This window comes from Nerophis ophidion, linkage group LG01, assembly GCF_033978795.1.
Source record: "Nerophis ophidion isolate RoL-2023_Sa linkage group LG01, RoL_Noph_v1.0, whole genome shotgun sequence".
NCBI classification, from domain to species: Eukaryota; Metazoa; Chordata; class Actinopteri; order Syngnathiformes; family Syngnathidae; genus Nerophis; species Nerophis ophidion.
Genome location: NC_084611.1, coordinates 46231518 through 46252527, shown reverse-complemented (window position 1 = coordinate 46252527; position 21010 = coordinate 46231518). Strand labels below are relative to the sequence as shown.

Below are 21010 nucleotides of genomic sequence, written 5' to 3'. Positions count from 1 at the left end.
ATGGTACTTTTATTATGAAGGCTAAATCTTGTCGCCTGCTGACATGTGAAGAAGTTTTGGGAGATGGCACTATTATTGTGAAGGCTGAATCTTGTTTCCTGCTGACATGTGCAGAAGTTGTGGGAGATGGTACTTTTATTGTGAAGGCTAAATCTTGTTTCCTGCTGACATGTGCAGAAGTTTTGGGAGATGGTACTTTTAATGTGAAGGCTGAATATTGTTTCCTGCTGACGTGTGCAGAAGTTTTGGGAGATGACGCTTTTATTGTGAAGACTGAATCTTGTTTCCTGCTGACATGTGCAGAAGTTGTGGGAGATGGTACTTTTATTGTGAAGGCTAAATCTTGTTTTCTGCGGACATGTGCAGAAGTTGTGGGAGATGGTACTTTTATTGTGAAGGTTATATCTTGTTTCCTGCTGACGTGCAGACGTTGTGGGAGGTGGTACTTTTATTGTGAAGGCTAAATCTTGTTTCCTGCTGACATGTGCAGAAGTTGTGGGAGATGGTGCTTTTATTGTGAAGGCTAAATCTTGTTTCCTGCTGACATGTGTAGAAGTTGTGGGAGATGGTACTTTTATTGTGAAGGCTAAATCTTGTTTCCTGCTGACGTGCAGAAGTTGTGGGGGATGGTACTTTTATTGTGAAGGCTAAATCTTGTTTCCTGCTGACATGTGCAGAAGTTTATGGGAGATGGTACTTTTATTGTGAAGGCTAAATCTTGTTTCCTGCTGACATGTGCAGAAGTTGTGGGAGATGGTACTTTTAATGTGAAGGCTGAATATTGTTTCCTGCTGACGTGTGCAGAAGTTTTGGGAAATGGTGCTTTTATTGTGAAGGCTGAATCTTGTTTCCTGCTGACATGTGCAGAAGTTGTGGGGGATGGTACTTTTATTGTGAAGGCTAAATCTTGTTTCCTGCGGACATGTGCAGAAGTTGTGGGAGATGGTACTTTTATTGTGAAGGCTAAATCTTGTTTCCTGCTGTCATGTGCAGAAGTTGTGGGAGATGGTACTTTTATTGTGAAGGCTAAATCTTGTTTCCTGCTGACATGTGCAGAAGTTTATGGGAGATGGTACTTTTATTGTGAAGGCTAAATCTTGTTTCCTGCTGACATGTGCAGAAGTTGTGGGAGATGGTAATTTTATTTTGAAGGCTAAATCTTTTTTCCTGCTGACATGTGCAGAAGTTGTGGGAAATGGTACTTTTATTGTGAAGGCTGAATCTGGTTTCCTGCTGACATGTGCAGAAGTTTTGGGAGATTGTACTTTTATTGTGAAGGCTGAATCTTGTTTCCTGCTGACATGTGCAGAAGTTTTGGGAGATGGCACTATTATTGTGAAGGCTGAATCTTGTTTCCTGCTGACATGTGCAGAAGTTTTGGGAGATGGTACTTTTAATGTGAAGGCTGAATATTGTTTCCTGCTGACGTGTGCAGAAGTTTTCGGAGATGGTGCTTTTATTGTGAAGGCTGAATCTTGTTTCCTTCTGACATGTGCAGCGGTTGTGGGAGATGGTACTTTTATTGTGAAGGCTGAATCTTGTTTCCTGCTGACGTGTGCAGAAGTTGTGCGAGATGGTATTTTTATTGTGAAGGCTGAATCTTGTTTCCTGCGGACATGTGCAGAAGTTGTGGGAGATGGTACTTCTATTGTGAAGGCTGAAGCTTTTTTCCTGCTGACATGTGCAAAAGTTTTGGGAGATGGTACTTTTATTGTGAAGGCTGAATCTTTTGTCCTGCTGACATATGCAGAAGTTGTTGGAGATGGTACTTTTACTGTGAAGGCTAAATCTGGTTTCCTGCTGACATGTGCAGAAGTTGTGGGAGATGGTACTTTTATTGTGAAGGCTAAATCTGGTTTCCTGCTGACATGTGCAGAAGTTTTGGGAGATGGTACTTTTAATCTGAAGGCTGAATATTGTTTCCTGCTGACGTGTGCAGACGTTTTGGGAGATGGTACTTTTATTGTGAAGGCTGAATATTGTTTCCTGCTGACGTGTGCAGAAGTTGTGGGAGATGGTACTTTTATTGTGAAGGCGAAATCTGGTTTCCTGCTGACATGTGCAGAAGTTTTGGGAGATTGTACTTTTATTGTGAAGGCTGAATCTTGTTTCCTGCTGACATGTGCAGAAGTTTTGGGAGATGGCACTATTATTGTGAAGGCTGAATCTTGTTTCCTGCTGATATGTGCAGAAGTTTTGGGAGATGGTACTTTTAATGTGAAGGCTGAATATTGTTTCCTGCTGACGTGTGCAGAAGTTTTCGGAGATGGTGCTTTTATTGTGAAGGCTGAATCTTGTTTCCTGCTGACATGTGCAGAAGTTGTGCGAGATGGTATTTTTATTGTGAAGGCTGAATCTTGTTTCCTGCGGACATGTGCAGAAGTTGTGGGAGATGGTACTTCTATTGTGAAGGCTGAAGCTTTTTTCCTGCTGACATGTGCAAAAGTTTTGGGAGATGGTACTTTTATTGTGAAGGCTGAATCTTGTGTCCTGCTGACGTGTGCAGAAGTTGTGGGGGATGGTACTCTTATTGTGAAGGCTAAATCTGGTTTCCTGCTGACATATGCAGAAGTTGTTGGAGATGGTACTCTTATTGTGAAGGCTGAATATTGTTTCCTGCTGACATGTGCAGAAGTATTGGGAGATGGTACTTTTAATGTGAAGGCTGACTATTGTTTCCTGCTGACGTGTGCAGAAGTTTTGGGAGATGGTACTTTTATTGGGAAGGCTGAATCTTGTGTTCTGCTGACATGTGCAGAAGTTGTGGGAGATGGTACTTTTATTGTGAAGGCTGAATATTGTTTCCTGCTGACATGTGCAGAAGTTGTGGGAGATGGTACTTTTATTGTGAAGGCTGAATCTTGTGTCCTGCTGACAAGTGCAGAAGTTGTTGGAGATGGTACTCTTATTGTGAAGGCTGAATCTTGTTTCCTGCTTACATGTGCAGAAGTTGTGGGAGATTGTACTTTTATTGTGAAGGCTGAATCTTGTTTCCTGCTGACATGTGCAGAAGTTGTGGGAGTAGGTACTTTTATTATGAAGCCTAAATCTTGTTTCCTGCTGACATGTGCAGAAGTTTTGGGAGATGGTACTTTTAATGTGAAGGCTGAATATTGTTTCCTGCTGACGTGTGCAGAAGTTTTGGGAGATGACGCTTTTATTGTGAAGACTGAATCTTGTTTCCTGCTGACATGTGCAGAAGTTGTGGGAGATGGTACTTTTATTGTGAAGGCTAAATCTTGTTTTCTGCGGACATGTGCAGAAGTTGTGGGACATGGTACTTTTATTGTGAAGGTTATATCTTGTTTCCTGCTGACATGTGCAGAAGTTGTGGGAGGTGGTACTTTTATTGTGAAGGCTAAATCTTGTTTCCTGCTGACATGTGCAGAAGTTGTGGGAGATGGTGCTTTTATTGTGAAGGCTAAATCTTGTGTCCTGCTGACGTGTGCAGAAGTTGTGGGAGATGGTACTTCTATTGTGAAGGCTAAATCTTGTTTCCTGCTGACATATGCAGAAGTTGTTGGAGATGGTACTCTTATTGTGAAGGCTGAATATTGTTTCCTGCTGACATGTGCAGAAGTTTTGGGAGATGGTACTTTTATTGTGAAGGCTGAATCTTGTTTCCTGCTGAAATGTGCAGAAGTTTTGGTAGATGGTACTTTTAATGTGAAGGCTGAATATTGTTTCCTGCTGACGTGTGCAGAAGTTTTGGGAGATGGTACTTTTATTGTGAAGGCTGAATCTTGTTTCCTGCTGACATGTGCAGAAGTTGTGGGAGATGGTACTTTTATTGTGAAGGCTGAATCTTGTTTCCTGCTGACATGTGCAGAAGTTGTGGGAGATGGTACTTTTATTATGAAGGCTAAATCTTGTCGCCTGCTGACATGTGCAGAAGTTTTGGGAGATGGCACTATTATTGTGAAGGCTGAATCTTGTTTCCTGCTGACATGTGCAGAAGTTGTGGGAGATGGTACTTTTATTGTGAAGGCTAAATCTTGTTTCCTGCTGACATGTGCAGAAGTTTTGGGAGATGGTACTTTTAATGTGAAGGCTGAATATTGTTTCCTGCTGACGTGTGCAGAAGTTTTGGGAGATGACGCTTTTATTGTGAAGACTGAATCTTGTTTCCTGCTGACATGTGCAGAAGTTGTGGGAGATGGTACTTTTATTGTGAAGGCTAAATCTTGTTTTCTGCGGACATGTGCAGAAGTTGTGGGAGATGGTACTTTTATTGTGAAGGTTATATCTTGTTTCCTGCTGACGTGCAGACGTTGTGGGAGGTGGTACTTTTATTGTGAAGGCTAAATCTTGTTTCCTGCTGACATGTGCAGAAGTTGTGGGAGATGGTGCTTTTATTGTGAAGGCTAAATCTTGTTTCCTGCTGACATGTGTAGAAGTTGTGGGAGATGGTACTTTTATTGTGAAGGCTAAATCTTGTTTCCTGCTGACGTGCAGAAGTTGTGGGGGATGGTACTTTTATTGTGAAGGCTAAATCTTGTTTCCTGCTGACATGTGCAGAAGTTTATGGGAGATGGTACTTTTATTGTGAAGGCTAAATCTTGTTTCCTGCTGACATGTGCAGAAGTTGTGGGAGATGGCCAAACATGTCAGTGAGTTCATCAGCTGGAAGAATGTGGAGTGTCCCTTTGATAAGGACCGCAGGATTCTCACACACCTGCTGACCTCACCTGTCTGCTCTGAAGATGGTCAGCGCACGCACGCACACACACACACACACACACACACACACACACACAATGTATTTTTTATTTTTGTGGCAATAAATAAAAGTGGTTTGATTGTGAGTGTGAATGTTGTCTGTCTATCTGTGTTGGGCCTGCGATGAGGTGGCGACTTGTCCAGGGTGTACCCCGCCTTCCGCCCGATTGTAACTGAGATAGGCGCCAGCGCCCCCCGCGACCTCAAAAAGGGAATAAGCGGTAGAAAATGGATGGATGGATATTTCATCTGAAATAATCCACTCATATTTTATCTGAAATAATCTATTCATATCTGATTCTGCTAATAGAAATGATCAGGCACACTTTTGGGACACTTTATTTTGAATTAATTTGCAAGGGAAAAGAAACAATACAGGCAATTATGTTTTAAATAAAATACATACAACATTGAAACCCAGAACTAAGCCCCTGTTTGTCATGTGCAGCGTTGTATTTGGCGTCGTACGAGAGTGAGGGTCCTGACAACAACATGGAGAAGGACAGGTGGAAATCCATCAGGTGAGCCTGACTCCGCCCACTTGACCACACCTCCTTGCACGGTGCTTATCAATACAAAAACACAGATATATATATATATATATATACAGTGGGGCAAAAAAGTATTTAGTCAGCCACCGATTGTGCAAGTTCTCCCACTTAAAATGGTGACAGAGGTCTGTAATTTTCATCATAGGTACACTTCAACTGTGAGAGATAGCATCAGAAAAAAAAATCCAGGAATTCACATTGGAGGAATTTTAAATAATTTATTTGTAAATTATGGTGGAAAATAAGTATTTGGTCAATAACAAAAATTCAACTCAATACTTTATATTATAACCTTTGTTGGCAATAACAGAGGTCAAACTATTACTATAGGTCTTTACCAAGTTTGCACACACAGTAGCTGGTATTTTGGCCCATTCCTCTATGCAGATCTTCTCGAGGGCAGTGATGTTTTGGGGCCGTCGCCGAGCAACACAGACTTTCAACTCCCTCCACAGATTTTCAACGGAGTTGAGGTCTGGAGACTGGCTAGGCCACTCCAGGACTTTCAAATGCTTCTTACGGAGCCACTCCTTCGGCGGAGTGTTTGGGATCATTGTCATGCTGGAAGACCCAGCCACGTTTCATCTTCAAAGCTTTCACTGATGGAAGGAGGTTTTGGCTCAAAATCTCACGATACATGGCCTCATTCATTCTTTCCTTAAAGGGGAACATTATCACAATTTCAGAAGGGTTAAAACCAATAAAAATCAGTTCCCAGTGGCTTATTTTATTTTTCAAAGTTTTTTTCAAAATTTTACCCATCATGGAATAGTCCGAAAAAAGGCTTTAAAGTGCCTGATTTTTGCTATCTGTAAATCCACCGTCCATTTTCCTGTGATGTCACATAGTGATGCCAATACAAAGAAACATTGCAGATAGAACAGCAAGATATAGCGACATTAGCTCAGATTCAGACTCTGATTTCAGCGGTTTAAGCGATTCAACAGATTATGTATTGAAACGGATGGTTGGAGTGTGGAGGCAGATAGCGAAAATGAAATTGAAGAAGAAACTGAAGCTATTGAACGAATAGCTATTGAAGCTCTTCGTTGATCGCCTTCGAACCAACAATTGCATCTTTTGACCACTGGAGCAACTTAAATCTGTCGATTGGTAAGTGTTTGTTTGGCATTAAATGTGGGTGGAGGAAAAGGCTGGATGCAAATATAACTACAGATGTACATACAGCTAGCCTAAATAGCATGTTAGCCTCGATTAGCTGGCAGTCATGCCGCGACCAAATATGTCTGATTAGCACATAAGTCAAAAACATCAACAAAACTCACCTTTGCGATTTTGTTGACTTTATCGTTGGAAATGCTTCTGCTTTGAGTGTCGCAGGATATCCACTCATCTGTATGCCATGTCTGTCGTAGCATCGCCGGTAAAATGTGCAGCCCAAACAAGGGACTTTCGCATCTTTTAACAGAGGTGCAACTTAAATCCGCCGATTAGTATGTGTTTGTTTGGCATTAAGTGTGGGTGGAGGGAAAGGCTGGATGTAAATATAGCTACAAATAAGGCATAACGATGCAATATGTACATACAGCTAGCCTAAATAGCCGTTTAGCATCGATTAGCATGCCGTGTTAATCGATGCACACTCCACGTAAATCAACTTGAATCGTCCCTGATCGTGTTGTTACACCCTCCGACAACACACCGACGAGACATGATGTCTCCAAGGTACAGAAAACTGTCGAAAAAACGGAAAATAACAAAGCTAATTTGACTTGTGTGTGTAATGTGTTTGAGAAAATGATGGATTGTGACGTCACGGGTGAAAGGTCATCGCTCCGACAGCGAACAATTGAAAGGTGTTTAGATCGCCAAATTCACCCTTTTAGAGTTCGGAAATCGGTTAAACAACCATATGGTCTTTTTTCTGCAACATCAAAGTATATAGTGACGCTTACATAGGTCTGGTGATAATGTTCCCCTTCAACACGGATCAATCGTCCTGTCCCCTTAGCAGAAAAAACAGCCCCAAAGCATGATGTTTCCACCCCCATGCTTCACAGTAGGTATGGTGCTCTTGGGATGCAACTCAGTATTCTTCTTCCTCCAAACACGACTAGTTGAGTTTATACCAAAAAGTTCTATTTTGGTTTCATCTGACCACATGACATTCTTCCAATCCTCTGCTATATCATCCATGTGCTCTCTGGCAAACTTCAGACGGGCCTGGACATGCACTGGCTTAAGCAGGGGGACACATCTGGCACTGCAGGATTTGATTCCCTGTCGGCGTAGTGTGTTACTGATGGTAACCTTTGTTACTTTGGTCTCAGCTCTCTGCAGGTCATTCACCAGGTACCCCTGTGTGGTTCTAGAATTTTGGCTCACCATTCTCATGATCATTTTGACCCCACGGGATGAGATCTTGCGTGGAGCCCCGAAACAAGGGAGATTATCAGTGGTTTTCTATGTCTTCAATTTTCTGGTAATTGCTCCCACAGTTGATTTTTTCACACCAAGCTGCTTGCCTATTGTAGATTCACTCTTCCCAGCCTGGTGCAGGTCTACAATTCTTTTCCTGGTGTCCTTTGACATCTCTTTGGTCTCGGCCATAGCGGAGTTTGGAGTCTGACTGTTTGAGGCTGTGGACAAATGTATTTTATACAGATAACGAGTTCAAACAAGTGCCATTAATACAGGTAACGAGTGGAGGACAGAAGAGCTTCTTAAAGAAGAAGTTACAGGTATGTGAGAGCCAGAGATCTTCCTTGTTTGAAGTGACCAAATACTTATTTTCCACCATAATTTACAAATAAATTCTTTAAAATTCCTACAATGTGAATTCCTGGATTTTTTTTTCACATTCTGTCTCTCACAGTTGAAGTGTACCTATGATGAAAATTACAGACCTCTGTCATCATTTTAAGTGGGAGAACTTTTTGCCCCACTGCATATATATATATATATATATACTGTATATATGTATATATATATATATATATATATATATATATAATGTATGTATGTGTGTGTGTGTGTATGCATAAGCCACACATTGCACCAATCAATAAATGATCAAATATTGCATCAATCAATAAAGCTGATTAAGTTTCTGAATAATTCTTATTTCAGATCCACTTTGCTGAACCAAGCATGAGTTTGCTCTTAAAAAGGAAAAAGAGACAATCTTTTTTTGGCTGACTTGTTGTTTCCATGACAACGTGTCTTCAACCACAAAAGGACGCTATCTTAATAAGTGGGCAGGGCTCATTTTGGCCTCCCCGCCCCCTGAGCTACAGGTTAGCTGCCAGCTAGCTAACACAAGCTAGTAGCTGTGTTAGTGTGGCAGAACAGGTAGGGAGACTTGCTGTGGACACTCAGTGTGGGAGAAAAGGTAGGGAGAGTTGCTGTGGACACTCAGTGTGGGAGAAAAGGTAGGGAGACTTGTTGTGGACACTCAGTGTGGGAGAAAAGGTAGGGAGACTTGCTGTGGACACTCAGTGTGGGAGAAAAGGTAGGGAGACTTGCTGTGGACACTCAGTGTGGGAGAAAAGGTAGGGAGACTTGCTGTGGACACTCAGTGTGGGAGAAAAGGTAGGGAGACTTGCTGTGGACACTCAGTGAGGTGAGGAGATGAAAGCTAGCTTCATGCTAGCGTTGGTGTGATGTCATCACTACTTGATAGCAATCATTTGTTTTCTAGAAGGTGTGACCTTGTTTGTCCTTCATGACAACATCAGCAGGTTATTGATGTCATGCAAGTGTTATTATTTAATGTATCACGTCATACCACTTTAACATTGGTAGCAGACTTTTATTTTAAAGGTTCAGAGTAAATCACGTCATGACTAATTTTTTTCTTCCTCCAAACACGACGAGTTGAGTTTATACCAAAAAGTTCTATTTTGGTTTCATCTGACCACATGACGTTCTCCCAATCCTCTGCTGTATCATCCATGTATCCGTTTTGGTATAAACTCAACTTGTTGTGTTTGGAGAAAGAAGAATATTGAGTTGCATCCCAAGAACACCATAACTACTGTGAAGCATGGGGGTGGAAACATCATGCTTTGGGGCTGTTTTTCTGCTAAGAGGACAGGACGATTGGTCCGTGTTAAGGAAAGAATGAATGGGGCCATGTATCGTGAGATTTTGAGTCAAAACCTCCTTCCATCAGTGAGAGCTTTGAATGGTTGACCAAATACTTATTTTCCACCATAATTTACAAATAAATTCTTTAAAATTCCTACAATGTGAATTCCTGGATTTTCTTTGTACCTATGATGAAAATTACAGACCTCTGTCATCATTTTAAGTTGGAGAACTTGCACAATCGATGGTTGACTAAATATTTTTTGCGCCACTGTAGATATATATATATATATATATATATATATATATATATATATATATATATATATATATATATATATATATATATATATATTTATATATATTTTATTTATATTATATTTATTATTTATATATATATTTATATATATATATGTTATTATATATATATATATTTTTTTTGCGCCACTGTATATATATATATATATATATATATATATATATATATATATATATATATACCGAAAGGATAAGATCACGCGTACAAGCGGCCGAAATGAGTTTCCTCCGCCGTGTGGCGGGTCTCTCCCTTAGAGATAGGGTGAGAAGCTCTGCCATCCGGGAGGAACTCAAAGTAAAGCCGCTGCTCCTCCACATCGAGAGGAGCCAGATGAAGTGGTTCGGGCATCTGGTCAGGATGCCACCCAAACGCCTCCCTAGGGATGTGTTTAGGACACGTCCAGCTGGTAGGAGGCCACGGGGAAGACCCAGGACACATTGGGAAGACTATGTCTCCCGGCTGGCCTGGGAACGCCTCGGGATCCCCCGGGAAGAGCTAGACGAAGTGGCTGGAGATAGGGAAGTCTGGGCTTCCCTGCTTAGGCTGCTGCCCCCGCGACCCGACCTCGGATAAGCGGAAGATGATGGATGGATGGATGGATGGATATATATATATATATATATAAAAGGGGTTTGGGAAAAAAATGTATTCGAATCCGAATCGCGATTCTCATGTCAGAATCGATTCTCTTTTTTTTTTTAAATCTATTTTTTTATGTATTTATTTATTTTTTTCATCAATCCAAGAAACCAATACACAGCAATACCATAACAATGCAATCCAATTCCAAAACCAAACCTGACCCAGCAACACTCAGAACTGCAATAAACAGAGCAATTGAGAGGAGACACAAACACGACACAGAACAAACCAAAAGTAGTGAAACAAAAATGAATCTTATCAACAACAGTATCAATATTAGTTATAATTTCAGCATAGCAGTGATTAAAAATCCCTCATTGACATTATCATTAGACATTTATAAAAATAAGAAAAAAGAACAATAGTGTCACAGTGGCTTACACTTGCATCGCATCTCATAAGCTTGACAACACACTGTGTCCAATGTTTTCACAAAGATAAAATAAGTCATATTTTTGGTTCGTTTAATAGTTAAAACAAATTTACATTATTGCAATCAGTTGATAAAACATTGTCCTTTACAATTATAAAAGCTTTTTTACAAAAATGTACTACTCTGCTAGCATGTCAGCAGACTGGGGTAGATCCTGCTGAAATCCTATGTATTGAATGAATACAGAATCTAGTGGAGGCCCATAGGGAAATTTTTGTTCACTTTTGTCTAAAAGCGCCAAATTTGGCACAGGTGTAGCTCAGGACATACTTAAATGATTTAGCTAGGGCGCCCGCGCCGGTGACCTTTGGGGTCACCACAGCGGCCAATCAAATATGGCTGCCGCTTGTAATGGCTTTTGTCGCTAACATTTGAAACAGATGAGCTACAAATGTAAACTTGGTGTCTATTTCATGTGTTTTGACGATTAGAAAATCTGTTGGAATGCTCAATTGTATTTTGGGGTGTGTCTAGACCCCCTAATTTGCATATTTCCAAGTGGCGTTTTGCTATTCTAAAGACATTGGACGTAACTTGGGCATTGTTATGAGCAAAAGCTGGTGCAACATGCATGATTCCTTTCTAATGTTTATTAGAAAGGAACTCTTTGGCTACTTGGAGGCTGTCTTCTTCTCTCCCTTTTTTGTTATTTTTTATTTATCTCTTTTATTTGTATTTTTTTGGGGGGGGAAGAGGTTGTTGTTGTTCCCCGATTTCTTGACAAAAGCTGCACCAAGTGTGTGCATCCAGGTTAGTGTGCTGGACCCTCATTGATGGTGCATGCACCCTCACATCCAAACAATGAGCTGCCAATCAAAGGGTTCTAGGTTCAATCCCAGTCAGGTCGATGGGCTTGCCAAGGCAAAGTATGCAGGAGTGAGGATGTCGGACAATGTGGGGGTGTGTCACATCCCCCACACAGAGTAAAGCTAAGCGGTAGCTGTTTAATTAACTTATAGTTAAAAAGGTAAGTATGGGTAATAATCATAACAAAAAGTCTATAGTCCAAAAGTCAAGGGTAACCTCAGGGGTTAGCTCCTCCTGTGTGCTGAGGCTAAAGTTGGTAAGTGTACCATCAGTAATTCCTGGCTGGGATGGGTGGGAATAGGAACATGAATAATTAATCATTGTGGGCGTTGACCAATCAGCTCTCCTCGGTCGGACTAATTGCAATTGGATAATTAAAGAAATAAATAATTGAAATTGGATAATTAAATAAAAACAAGTATGAAAAACACATTAAGTCTTTGTTAGAATAATTATCAACAATTGATATGATAACAATTCAAGCAAATTAATTTATTCTTATCCGTTATTTGTGTTCATTGTTCCTCCGGTTTTTATTATCCCATTTTTTTTCTTTTATTTTTCATTATTCAATTAGAATTTTGTCTCTTTCCCAGAAATTCGTTTTTTTTTTTCAGGTTTATTTATTTAAATTTTGTTTAATGAGTGTTTATTTTTGCAATGTATTTCACAAACCAAGCATAGAAGAACATCATTTTACTGAATATATAAAATAATATATAAACAAACACTACTTGACTAGTGATATTTACTGTTTAAACTTGAATCATTCTAATCGAAGTCTTGTGTTTTATCCAAAGACATGCACATGGGGATAGGTCCCTCCCACCTCCAAAGACATGCACCTGGGGATAGGCCCCTCCCACCTCCAAAGACAAGCACCTGGGGATAGGCCCTTCCCACCTCCAAAGACATGCACATGGGGATAGGCCCCTCCCACTTCCAAAGACATGCACCTGGGGATAGGCCCCTCCCACCTCCAAAGACATGCACCTGGGGATAGGTTGATTGGCAACACTAAATTGGCCCTAGTGTGTGAATGTGAGTGTGAATGTTGTCTGTCTATCTGTGTTGGCCCTGTGATGAGGTGGCGACTTGTCCAGGGTTTACCCCGCCTTTCGCCCGATTGTAGCTGAGATAGGCACTAGCGACCCAAAGGGAATGAGTGGTAGAAAATGGATGGATGGATGTTGTTTACAAGTTTTGTACAATAATGTGCTGCTACTTATTTGCAATGTAATGGTGCATTTTGTTACCATCATTAAATAGCTTCCTTTTTTTTTTTTTTTTTCAAACCTAATCAAGTATTGTTGTAATTACTTCAAATAGACAAACTTTATTTTCTTTGTAGACACCTTAAAATATGATGCAAATCAATGCCAAAAATGTTTTGGTAATAACTAGGACCATATCTGGTCCAGATCTGGTCGAATGTAATATTTGGGTAACGCATGTGTGCCATATTTGGGCCGTATGTGACCTTGTTTTCCGCTGCTTTGGACCAGATTTGGCCCAAAGCTATATCAGATCTGGCAAATGAGTCCGTATCAAATCAATGCTGAGGTTAAAAAGGATCTGCACCATGAAACCGTTGCTTCACCATCAAGCGCTACTGGATTTAAAGCCAAGTCGGACCTGATAAGCAACTTACAAAGCTCCAGTCGGAAAAGTTAGTATTTTATCCCATCTCGATCATAGGTTCACGATTAAATATGTAATTGGGGCCCGGAATCTGTCCTGGGAAAGCCAAAGGACAGCTGAGTGGTTAATGCAGCTACCTCTAAATCAAAGGGGACTGAATTCAAATCCGGTCAGCTTCATCACTAACTTACCAAAGCTCCTGAGTTTTGTTTCACATCTCTCGTAGTTTACTGAGACGGGTCTTTGATTATATTTGTCATTGGGACCCGGAATCTTGTGTTTATACGACCCAGGACAGCTGAGTGGTTAGCACTGTTGACCATAAATTGAGGGGTACCTGGTTCAAATCTCAGTTAGGAGTCAGTGTTTTGTTTCACTATCATTTGTTTTGGTGAGACCGGTTCCCAATTAAATATGTCATCGGGGCGCAAAAAATGTCCATAAGAAGACCAAGGATAGCTGAGTGGTTAAAGCAGCTAGCTCCTGATCAATTGGGACTAGTTTCAAGTCCCAGTCAGGTCAAATAGGTAACTTGGTAAGATTTTATATTATAGTTTACAGAGACAGGTATTCAATTAAATATGTCATTGGAGCCCGAAATATTGACTCAAGAGGACCAAGGGTAGCTGAATGGTCAAACAGCTAGCTCCCAATCAAAGGGTATGAGGTTCAAATCCAAGTCAGGTCAAGCAGTGACTAGGACAGCTCCCCCTAGAAGAGATAATGTTTTATATCATAATTTACTGAGACAGTTTCTCAATTGAATATGTCATTGGGGCCCGAAATCTTGTCCCAAGAAGACCAAGGATAGCTGAATGGTTAAACAGCTAGCTCCCAATCAAAGGTTTCTGGGTTCAATCCCAGTCAGGTCGAACGGCTTGCCAAGCCAAAGAATGCAGGAGTGGGCATGTCGGACAATGTGGGGGTGTATCACCTCCCCCACACAGAGTAAAGCTAAGTGGTAGCTAGTTAATTAACTTATAGTTAAAAAGGTAAGTATGAGTAATAATCATGACAAATAGTCCATAGTCCAAAAGTCTAAGGGTAACCTCGGGGGTTAGCTCCTCCTGTGTGCTGAGGGTAAAGTTGGTAAGTGTACCATCGGTAATTCCTGGCTGGGATGGGTGGGAATAGGAACATGAATAATTAATCATTGTAAGTGTTGACCAATCAGCTCTCCTCGGTCAGACTAATTGCAATTGAATAATAAAAAAAATAAATCATCAAAAATGTTGATAAAACAACTAACATGAAAAGCACAACTAAGTCTCTTTCATCATAATGATTGACATTTAATTAAATAATTGTTTTTGTATTTTCTTAACTGTCTCATATGATTATCCATTGACTTCCACCTGTTTTTATTTATCCCATGTTTTTTTCCAATTCTTTTTCCTTATCCAATTAGAATTTTTTTTTCTCTTCAATTATTCTAATTTGTTGTATTTATTTATTTATTAGCTAATTGTCGGTCCGACCGAGGAGAGCTTATTGGTCAACACTCACAATGATTAATTATTCATGTTCCTATTCCCACCCATCCCAGCCAGGAATTACTGATGGTACACTTACCAACTTTAGCCTCAGCACACAGGAGGGGCTAACCACCGAGGTTACCCTTAGATTTTTGGACTATAGACTATTTGTTATGATTATTACCCATACTTACCTTTTTAACTATAAGTTAATTAACCAGCTACCACTTAGCTTTACTCTGTGGGGGAGGTGATACACCCCCACATTGTCCGACATCCCCACTCCTGCATACTTTGGCTTGGCAAGCCCATCGACCTGACTGGGATTGAACCCAGGACCCTTTGATTGGGAGTTAGCTGTTTAACCATTCAGCTATTCTTGGTCTGTTTTGGAGCAGATTTTGGGCCCCAATGACATATTCAATTGAGAACCTGTCTCAGTAAACTATGATACAAAATATCAGCTTTCCTAATTACCGATCAACTTGCCTGGGATTTGAGCCCAGTGCTCTGTGATTGTGAGCTAGCAGCTTTAACCACTCAGCTAGTCTTGGTGTTTTTAAGGACAGATTTTGTTCCCCAATGACATACTTAATAAACAATGATATAAAATATTTGCTGGTGCTGCTGGAGGTTTCTTAGTTACATATGGACCTGGCCAAGATTTGAACCCAGATCCCTTTGATTGGGAGCTTGCTGCTTTAACCTCTCAGCTACCCCTTGAGCTTGTTAGTCACAGATTTCGGGCCCCAATGACCTGTTTCACTAATCCACAATGCTAGTGAAACAAAACACAGACTTCTTACTAAGCGTTAAACTCTGTACCCTTTGGTTGGTGGCCATCACTGTTAACCACTCAGCTATTCTCAGTCTTCTAGAGCACATATTCCAGGCCCCAATGACAAATATAATCGCGGACCCGTCTCAGTAAACAATGATGGGGGACAAACAAAACTCTGGTGATTTCCTAAGTTACTGATCTGGCTGACTGGGTTTTGAACACAGGACCCTTTGATTGGGAGATAGCTGTTTCACCATTCAGCTTTCGTGCCCCAATGAAATATTTAATTGCGAACCTGTCTCAGTAAACTATGATATAAAACTTTTACTCTTGGCGCTGGAGCTTACATACATACCGACAGACCTGAACCTCGGACTCTTTGGTCAGGCTCTAGCTGCTTTAACCACTCAGCTATTCTTGGCTTTCTTATGACTCTATTTCAGGCCCCCATAACATATTTAATTGTAAACCGGGCTCACTTAACTACAATGATAAGGAAACAAAATGCTGTCTCCTTACTGAAATTTAAACCCTGTACCCCTTTCTTGGTGGCCTGGATTGTAGCCCACAGTGCTGACCATTGAGCTATCCTGGGTCCCATCAAAGATTGATTTTTGCTCACATACAAATGTAATCAGTGAACTATGATAGAGGTGGAAAAAAACCAAGACCTTCCAAGCTATGGATTTGAACCTCAGTAGTACTGATTGAGAGGCAGTGGTCTTCAACATTGAGCTACTCTGGGTCTAATTGGAAGGGGAGTCTAGCTCATTCATTAATGTCATTGTGACACCTGTCGTAGTAGTGGAGGCCCTTAGGGATTTTTTCCTTCACTTTTGTCTAAGAGTGCCAAATTTGGCACAGGTGTAGCTCAGGACATACTTAAATGATTTAGCTAGGGCACCCGCGCCTATGACCTTTGGGGTCGCCACAGCGGCCAATCAAATATGGCCACCACTTGTAATGGCTTTTTTTTGCTAACATTTGAAACGGATGAGCTACAAATGTAAACTTGGTGTCTATTTCATGTGTTTTGACGATTAGAAAATGTGTTGGAATGCTCATTTTTATTTTGGGGTGTGTCTAGACCCCCTAATTTGCATATTTCCAAGTGGCGTTTTGCTATTCTAAAGACATTGGACGTAACTTGGGCATGGTTATGAGTAAAACCTGGTGCAACATGCATGATTCCTTTCTAATGTTTATTAGAAAGGAACTCTTTGGCTACTTGCGGGGGAGGCCACGTGGAGGCGGTCTTCTTCTCTCCCTTTTTTATATTTTTTATTATCAGTTTTTTGGGGGGGGTGGGGGGGTAGTTGTTGTTGTTCCCCGATTACTTGACAAAAGCTGCACCAAGTGTGTGCATCCAGGTTAGTGTGCTGGACCCTCATTGTTGGTGCATGCACCCTCACATCCACACAATGAGCTGCAACAGACCCCAGATTTCAAGCACTTGCAGTGCCCGCTCCAAGACTTCTTGCACCCTCAGCCAAGAAGCTGTACTGGCATCTGGCAGATGGGTCCGGTATGGCTCCCAAGTCTTTATTGTCGAGCTGTTCCATCCCCACATTCCAAAATTGGGAATATTCAGTTTTTATCCTCATAGACTTTAAGGAGTCCTGGTCGTTGAAGGACAATGTCATTGAATACTCTTAAAAGCCTACTGAAACCCACTACTACCCACCACAATGTCGTCTGCTTTAACCGCATAATTACACAGTATTTTGGAGATCTGTGTTGCTGAATTTTTTGCAATTTGTTCAATTAATATTGGAGAAGTCAAAGTAGAAAGACAGAGTTGGGAAGCTTTAGCCTTTAGCCACACAAACACACGGTGATTCCTTGTTTAAAATTCATGGACGTGAAACTTTACTATGGATCACAGTGGACATGGATCCCAACCGAATGTCAACCAGCAGGTTTCGGTGAGAAAATTGTGGTTAAAAAGTCGCCTCTTACCGGATATCAGCTGAGCTTGTGCCTCTCGTACAGCTGCCGTCGACTTCCCCGAGACACTGCGCGTCAACACCCGGCCGTGGACGTACACTCCCGACTATCAGGTACTGTTAAACTCACTAAAACACTAGCAACACAATAGAAAGATAAGGGATTTCCCAGAATTATCCTAGTAAATGTCTCTAAAAACATATGAATCCGTCTCAATGCAACGCGATTGCAATCGCGTTTTTTTTTGTTTGTATTTTTTCTAGTCCGTAGCTATCAATATCCTCAAACACGAACCTTTCATCCTCGCTCAAATTAATGGGGAAATTGTCGTTTTTTCGGTCTGAATAGCTGTTTTTGTTGGAGGCTCGCATTAAAATCAATGTGAATATGTGAGGAGCCATCAACATGTGACGTCATCGTCTGCGACTTCCGGTAGAGGCAGGGCTTCTCTCCAGTTGCGAACTTTATCGTGGATGTTCTCTACTAAATCCTTTCAGCAAAAATATGGCAATATTGCGAAATGATCAAGTATGACACATACAATGGACCTGCTGTCCCCCTTTAAATAAGAAAATCTCATTTCAGTAGGCCTTTAAAGGTTCAGGAACAGATACCGTAAGACAGTTGGAAGGTAAGGTGCCATCAAATTTGTGTCCTGACTGCAAACAATACTTGTTGGTCAATCTGGCTGGAATCATGGCCTCTCGCTACACTGTCTGCCACTTTTTGCTTGCTTGCAATGTAGGTCTCCCTCCCTTTCTGGTGTTCACTCTAGTCAGGCAGAAAAGAGAGGAGATGTGCCTTGAATCTTGTTGTGTGAGGTTCACTATAACAATAGAGAAGGCCCACGTTCATTCATAAGGGTTCTATAGAGTTGCCTTAAATTTGAAATTGTGAAGGAGCAATCTGAATACTCAACTCCGGCAACACTTTGCGCTATAGTCAGAAGTTCAAAGGTTTCCTTGGATTCACTGGTAGACGCTTCTTCTTCTGATATGCTGGAAGATGTTTTACGTTGTGCAACTTGTGCTGCATATCTCAAGTTCAGATAACATTTGGTATGATAGTACACATCTGCACATCAGACGCCTGAGTAACTACTCTACCAAGAAGTTCAAAATCTTTACTAGATTCCGCCCAGCTTTTCATTTTGGAATCAACATTTTTTGTTTATGCTTTGTGCAGATCTTTCGTATCCTCCCCTTCAAATATCACACAATGAATACCACTGGTTTGGGGATGACTTGATCGAAGCTTTTTAGGACTTAATGAGGAGGGGACAGCATGATCCTCATGCTTTCCAGCCCTTTTAACACTGGAACTACTACAGTTGCTTCTGCAGCGTTTGTGGTATTTGGCCTTACTTAATACAAGTGTTGATGCCACACCTGAACCATCATTCAATTGATCAATTGGGACATTGATACAAACCCTGTTTCCATATGAGTTGGGAAATTGTGTTAGATGCAAACATAAACGGAATACATTGATGCTGCTGCTGCTGCTACTTTTACTATCAGACGATGTGGAGGCCATGTTGTTTGATAATAGCTACACTGAAAAATGCATTACATAAAAATAAAGTTGATGATTTTCACAATGATAGATTAGTAGAAGGACTGTACATAGATAAGCTCTTCTGTATGATTTTCACATCAGGAGAAGTCAGAAGACACAACAGTAGCCTGTCCAGGGACCAAACTATTATCACACGGTGTGGATAACAGTGTCGTAGCCTTCTCTGCAAGATACCTTTCTGAAACCTATAATATATTACATTGTAACAATGAAATCTATATGTGGCTTTACATCCTGTCTGTGTTGAAATATATGTGCAACACATTTTGGTAGATAATGGCTATATTGTTAATATGGAAATTCAAGTGCTCTAATAAATAAATGATCATAAATCTGATCATTCTAGTATGTTTCTGATGCTCAAAAAACATAAAATAGTTTGCCAAAAGTATCAAAAGTTAAGGTACACCTAATTTTTACATCCCCGCCATCTTGGAAATATGCTAATTAGGTGTCCAGACACACCCAAACATAAAGATGATTTTTCCAATATATTTCTAATTGTCAAAAAACATGAAATAGAATAGAATAGAATCCAAGTTTGGATTTGTAGCCCATCTGGTTCAAATGTCGAGGCAAAAGCATGTTCAGGTGGTGGCCATATTGGATCGGCCGCTGTGTCGGCCCCAAAGGCCACCGGTGCGGGCGCCCTAGCCAAATCATTTAAGTATGTCCTGAGCTACACCTGTGCCAAATTTGGCGCTTTTAGACAAAAGTAAACAAACACACCCTAAAATCTCCCTAAGGGCCCCCACTAATCCTTTTGAATCAGAAAAATATCATTTTTGAATCGAGAATCGCGTTGAATCGAAAAAATCAATATATAATCGAATCGTGACCCCAAGAATCGATATTGAATCGAATCGTGGGACACCCAAAGATTCGCAGCCCTAATATATGTATATATATATATATATATATTTAGATTAGATAGTACTTTATTTATTCAGGAGAGTTCCTTATACATATATATATATATATATATATATATATATATATATATATATATATATATATATATATATATATATTGTGTTATTAAAGAAGCTTAGAAATGAGCACTTGGCTGCGGTGTTGTTAATTCCAGTTGTGCAGTTTTATTAAAAACATCTGCTACTTCCATAGTTGTATTCAAAGTTTAATTTAGAAAATGCCAATCATTCACAGGCTGTTAAAAAAAAAAAAAGTGGAATTGCTCTGACGTCATCAACATGCTGCTTACCGCCACTAGGGGGCGTGGTTACAAGATCAATCAATCAATCAATGTTTACTTATATAGCCCTAAATCACTAGTGTCTCAAAGGGCTGCACAAACCACAACACGAACCACTACGACATCCTCGGTAGGCCCACATAAGGGCAAGGAAAACTCACACCCAGTGGGACGTCGGTGACAATGATGACTATGAGAACCTTGGAGAGGACGAAAGCAATGGATGTCGAGCGGGTATAACATGATACTGTGAAAGTTCAATCCATAATGGATCCAACACAGTCGCAAGAGTCCAGTCCAAATCGGATCCAACACAGCAGCGAGAGTCCCGTTCACAGCGGAGCCAGCAGGAAACCATCCCAAGCGGAGGCAGATCAGCAGCGCAGAGATGTCCCCAGCCGATACACAGGCAAGCAGTACATGGCCACCGGATCGGACCGGACCCCCTCCACAAGGGAGAGTGGGACATAGGAGAAAAAGAAAAGAAACGGCAGATCAAATAGTCGAAAAAGGGAGTCTATTTAAAGCAGGGGTGCCCATTACGTCGATCGCGAGCTACCAGTCGACCGCGGGGGGTGTGTCAGTCGATCTCCAGCCAGGCTTTTAAAAAAAAATAGACCTAAAAATTAGTGATCATCAATCTTCACCAAGACGTCACTTAAATGACATTCACGGTACCGGAGGGTCTTGTGAGATGACGCTGGCTGCTGCAAGATCATTATCATGAAAATATGACCGAGAGGAAGGCGAGAAACACTTTTTATTTTAGCAGACTCTCGCGCCGTACCTTCCGTCAAAACTCTAAAGGCCGACTGCACATTTCCTATCTTCACAATAAAAGCCCTGCTTCATGC

General features: G+C 40.9%; 1 protein-coding gene across 23 annotated transcripts in view; it reads left to right on the top strand.

Moving 5' to 3' along the window:
* Positions 1-21010, top strand: part of rasgef1ba (RasGEF domain family, member 1Ba) — an 89451-nt gene that overhangs the window by 54497 nt on the left and 13944 nt on the right. For 7 of the 23 annotated variants that reach the window (XM_061904968.1, XM_061904969.1, XM_061904967.1 and 4 more), the window contains 2 exons: positions 4583-4706; positions 5168-5240. The exons of 2 other annotated variants lie outside the window; for them this stretch is intronic. In XM_061904968.1, coding sequence (XP_061760952.1) covers positions 4583-4706; positions 5168-5240 — 197 coding nt within the window. Of the gene's footprint in view, positions 1-4582; positions 4707-5167; positions 5241-8360; positions 9481-12321; positions 13816-17410; positions 19899-21010 lie in introns of those variants that run through there. 14 more of the 23 variants (XR_009807337.1, XR_009807345.1, XM_061904972.1 and 11 more) reach the window with 12 other exon arrangements.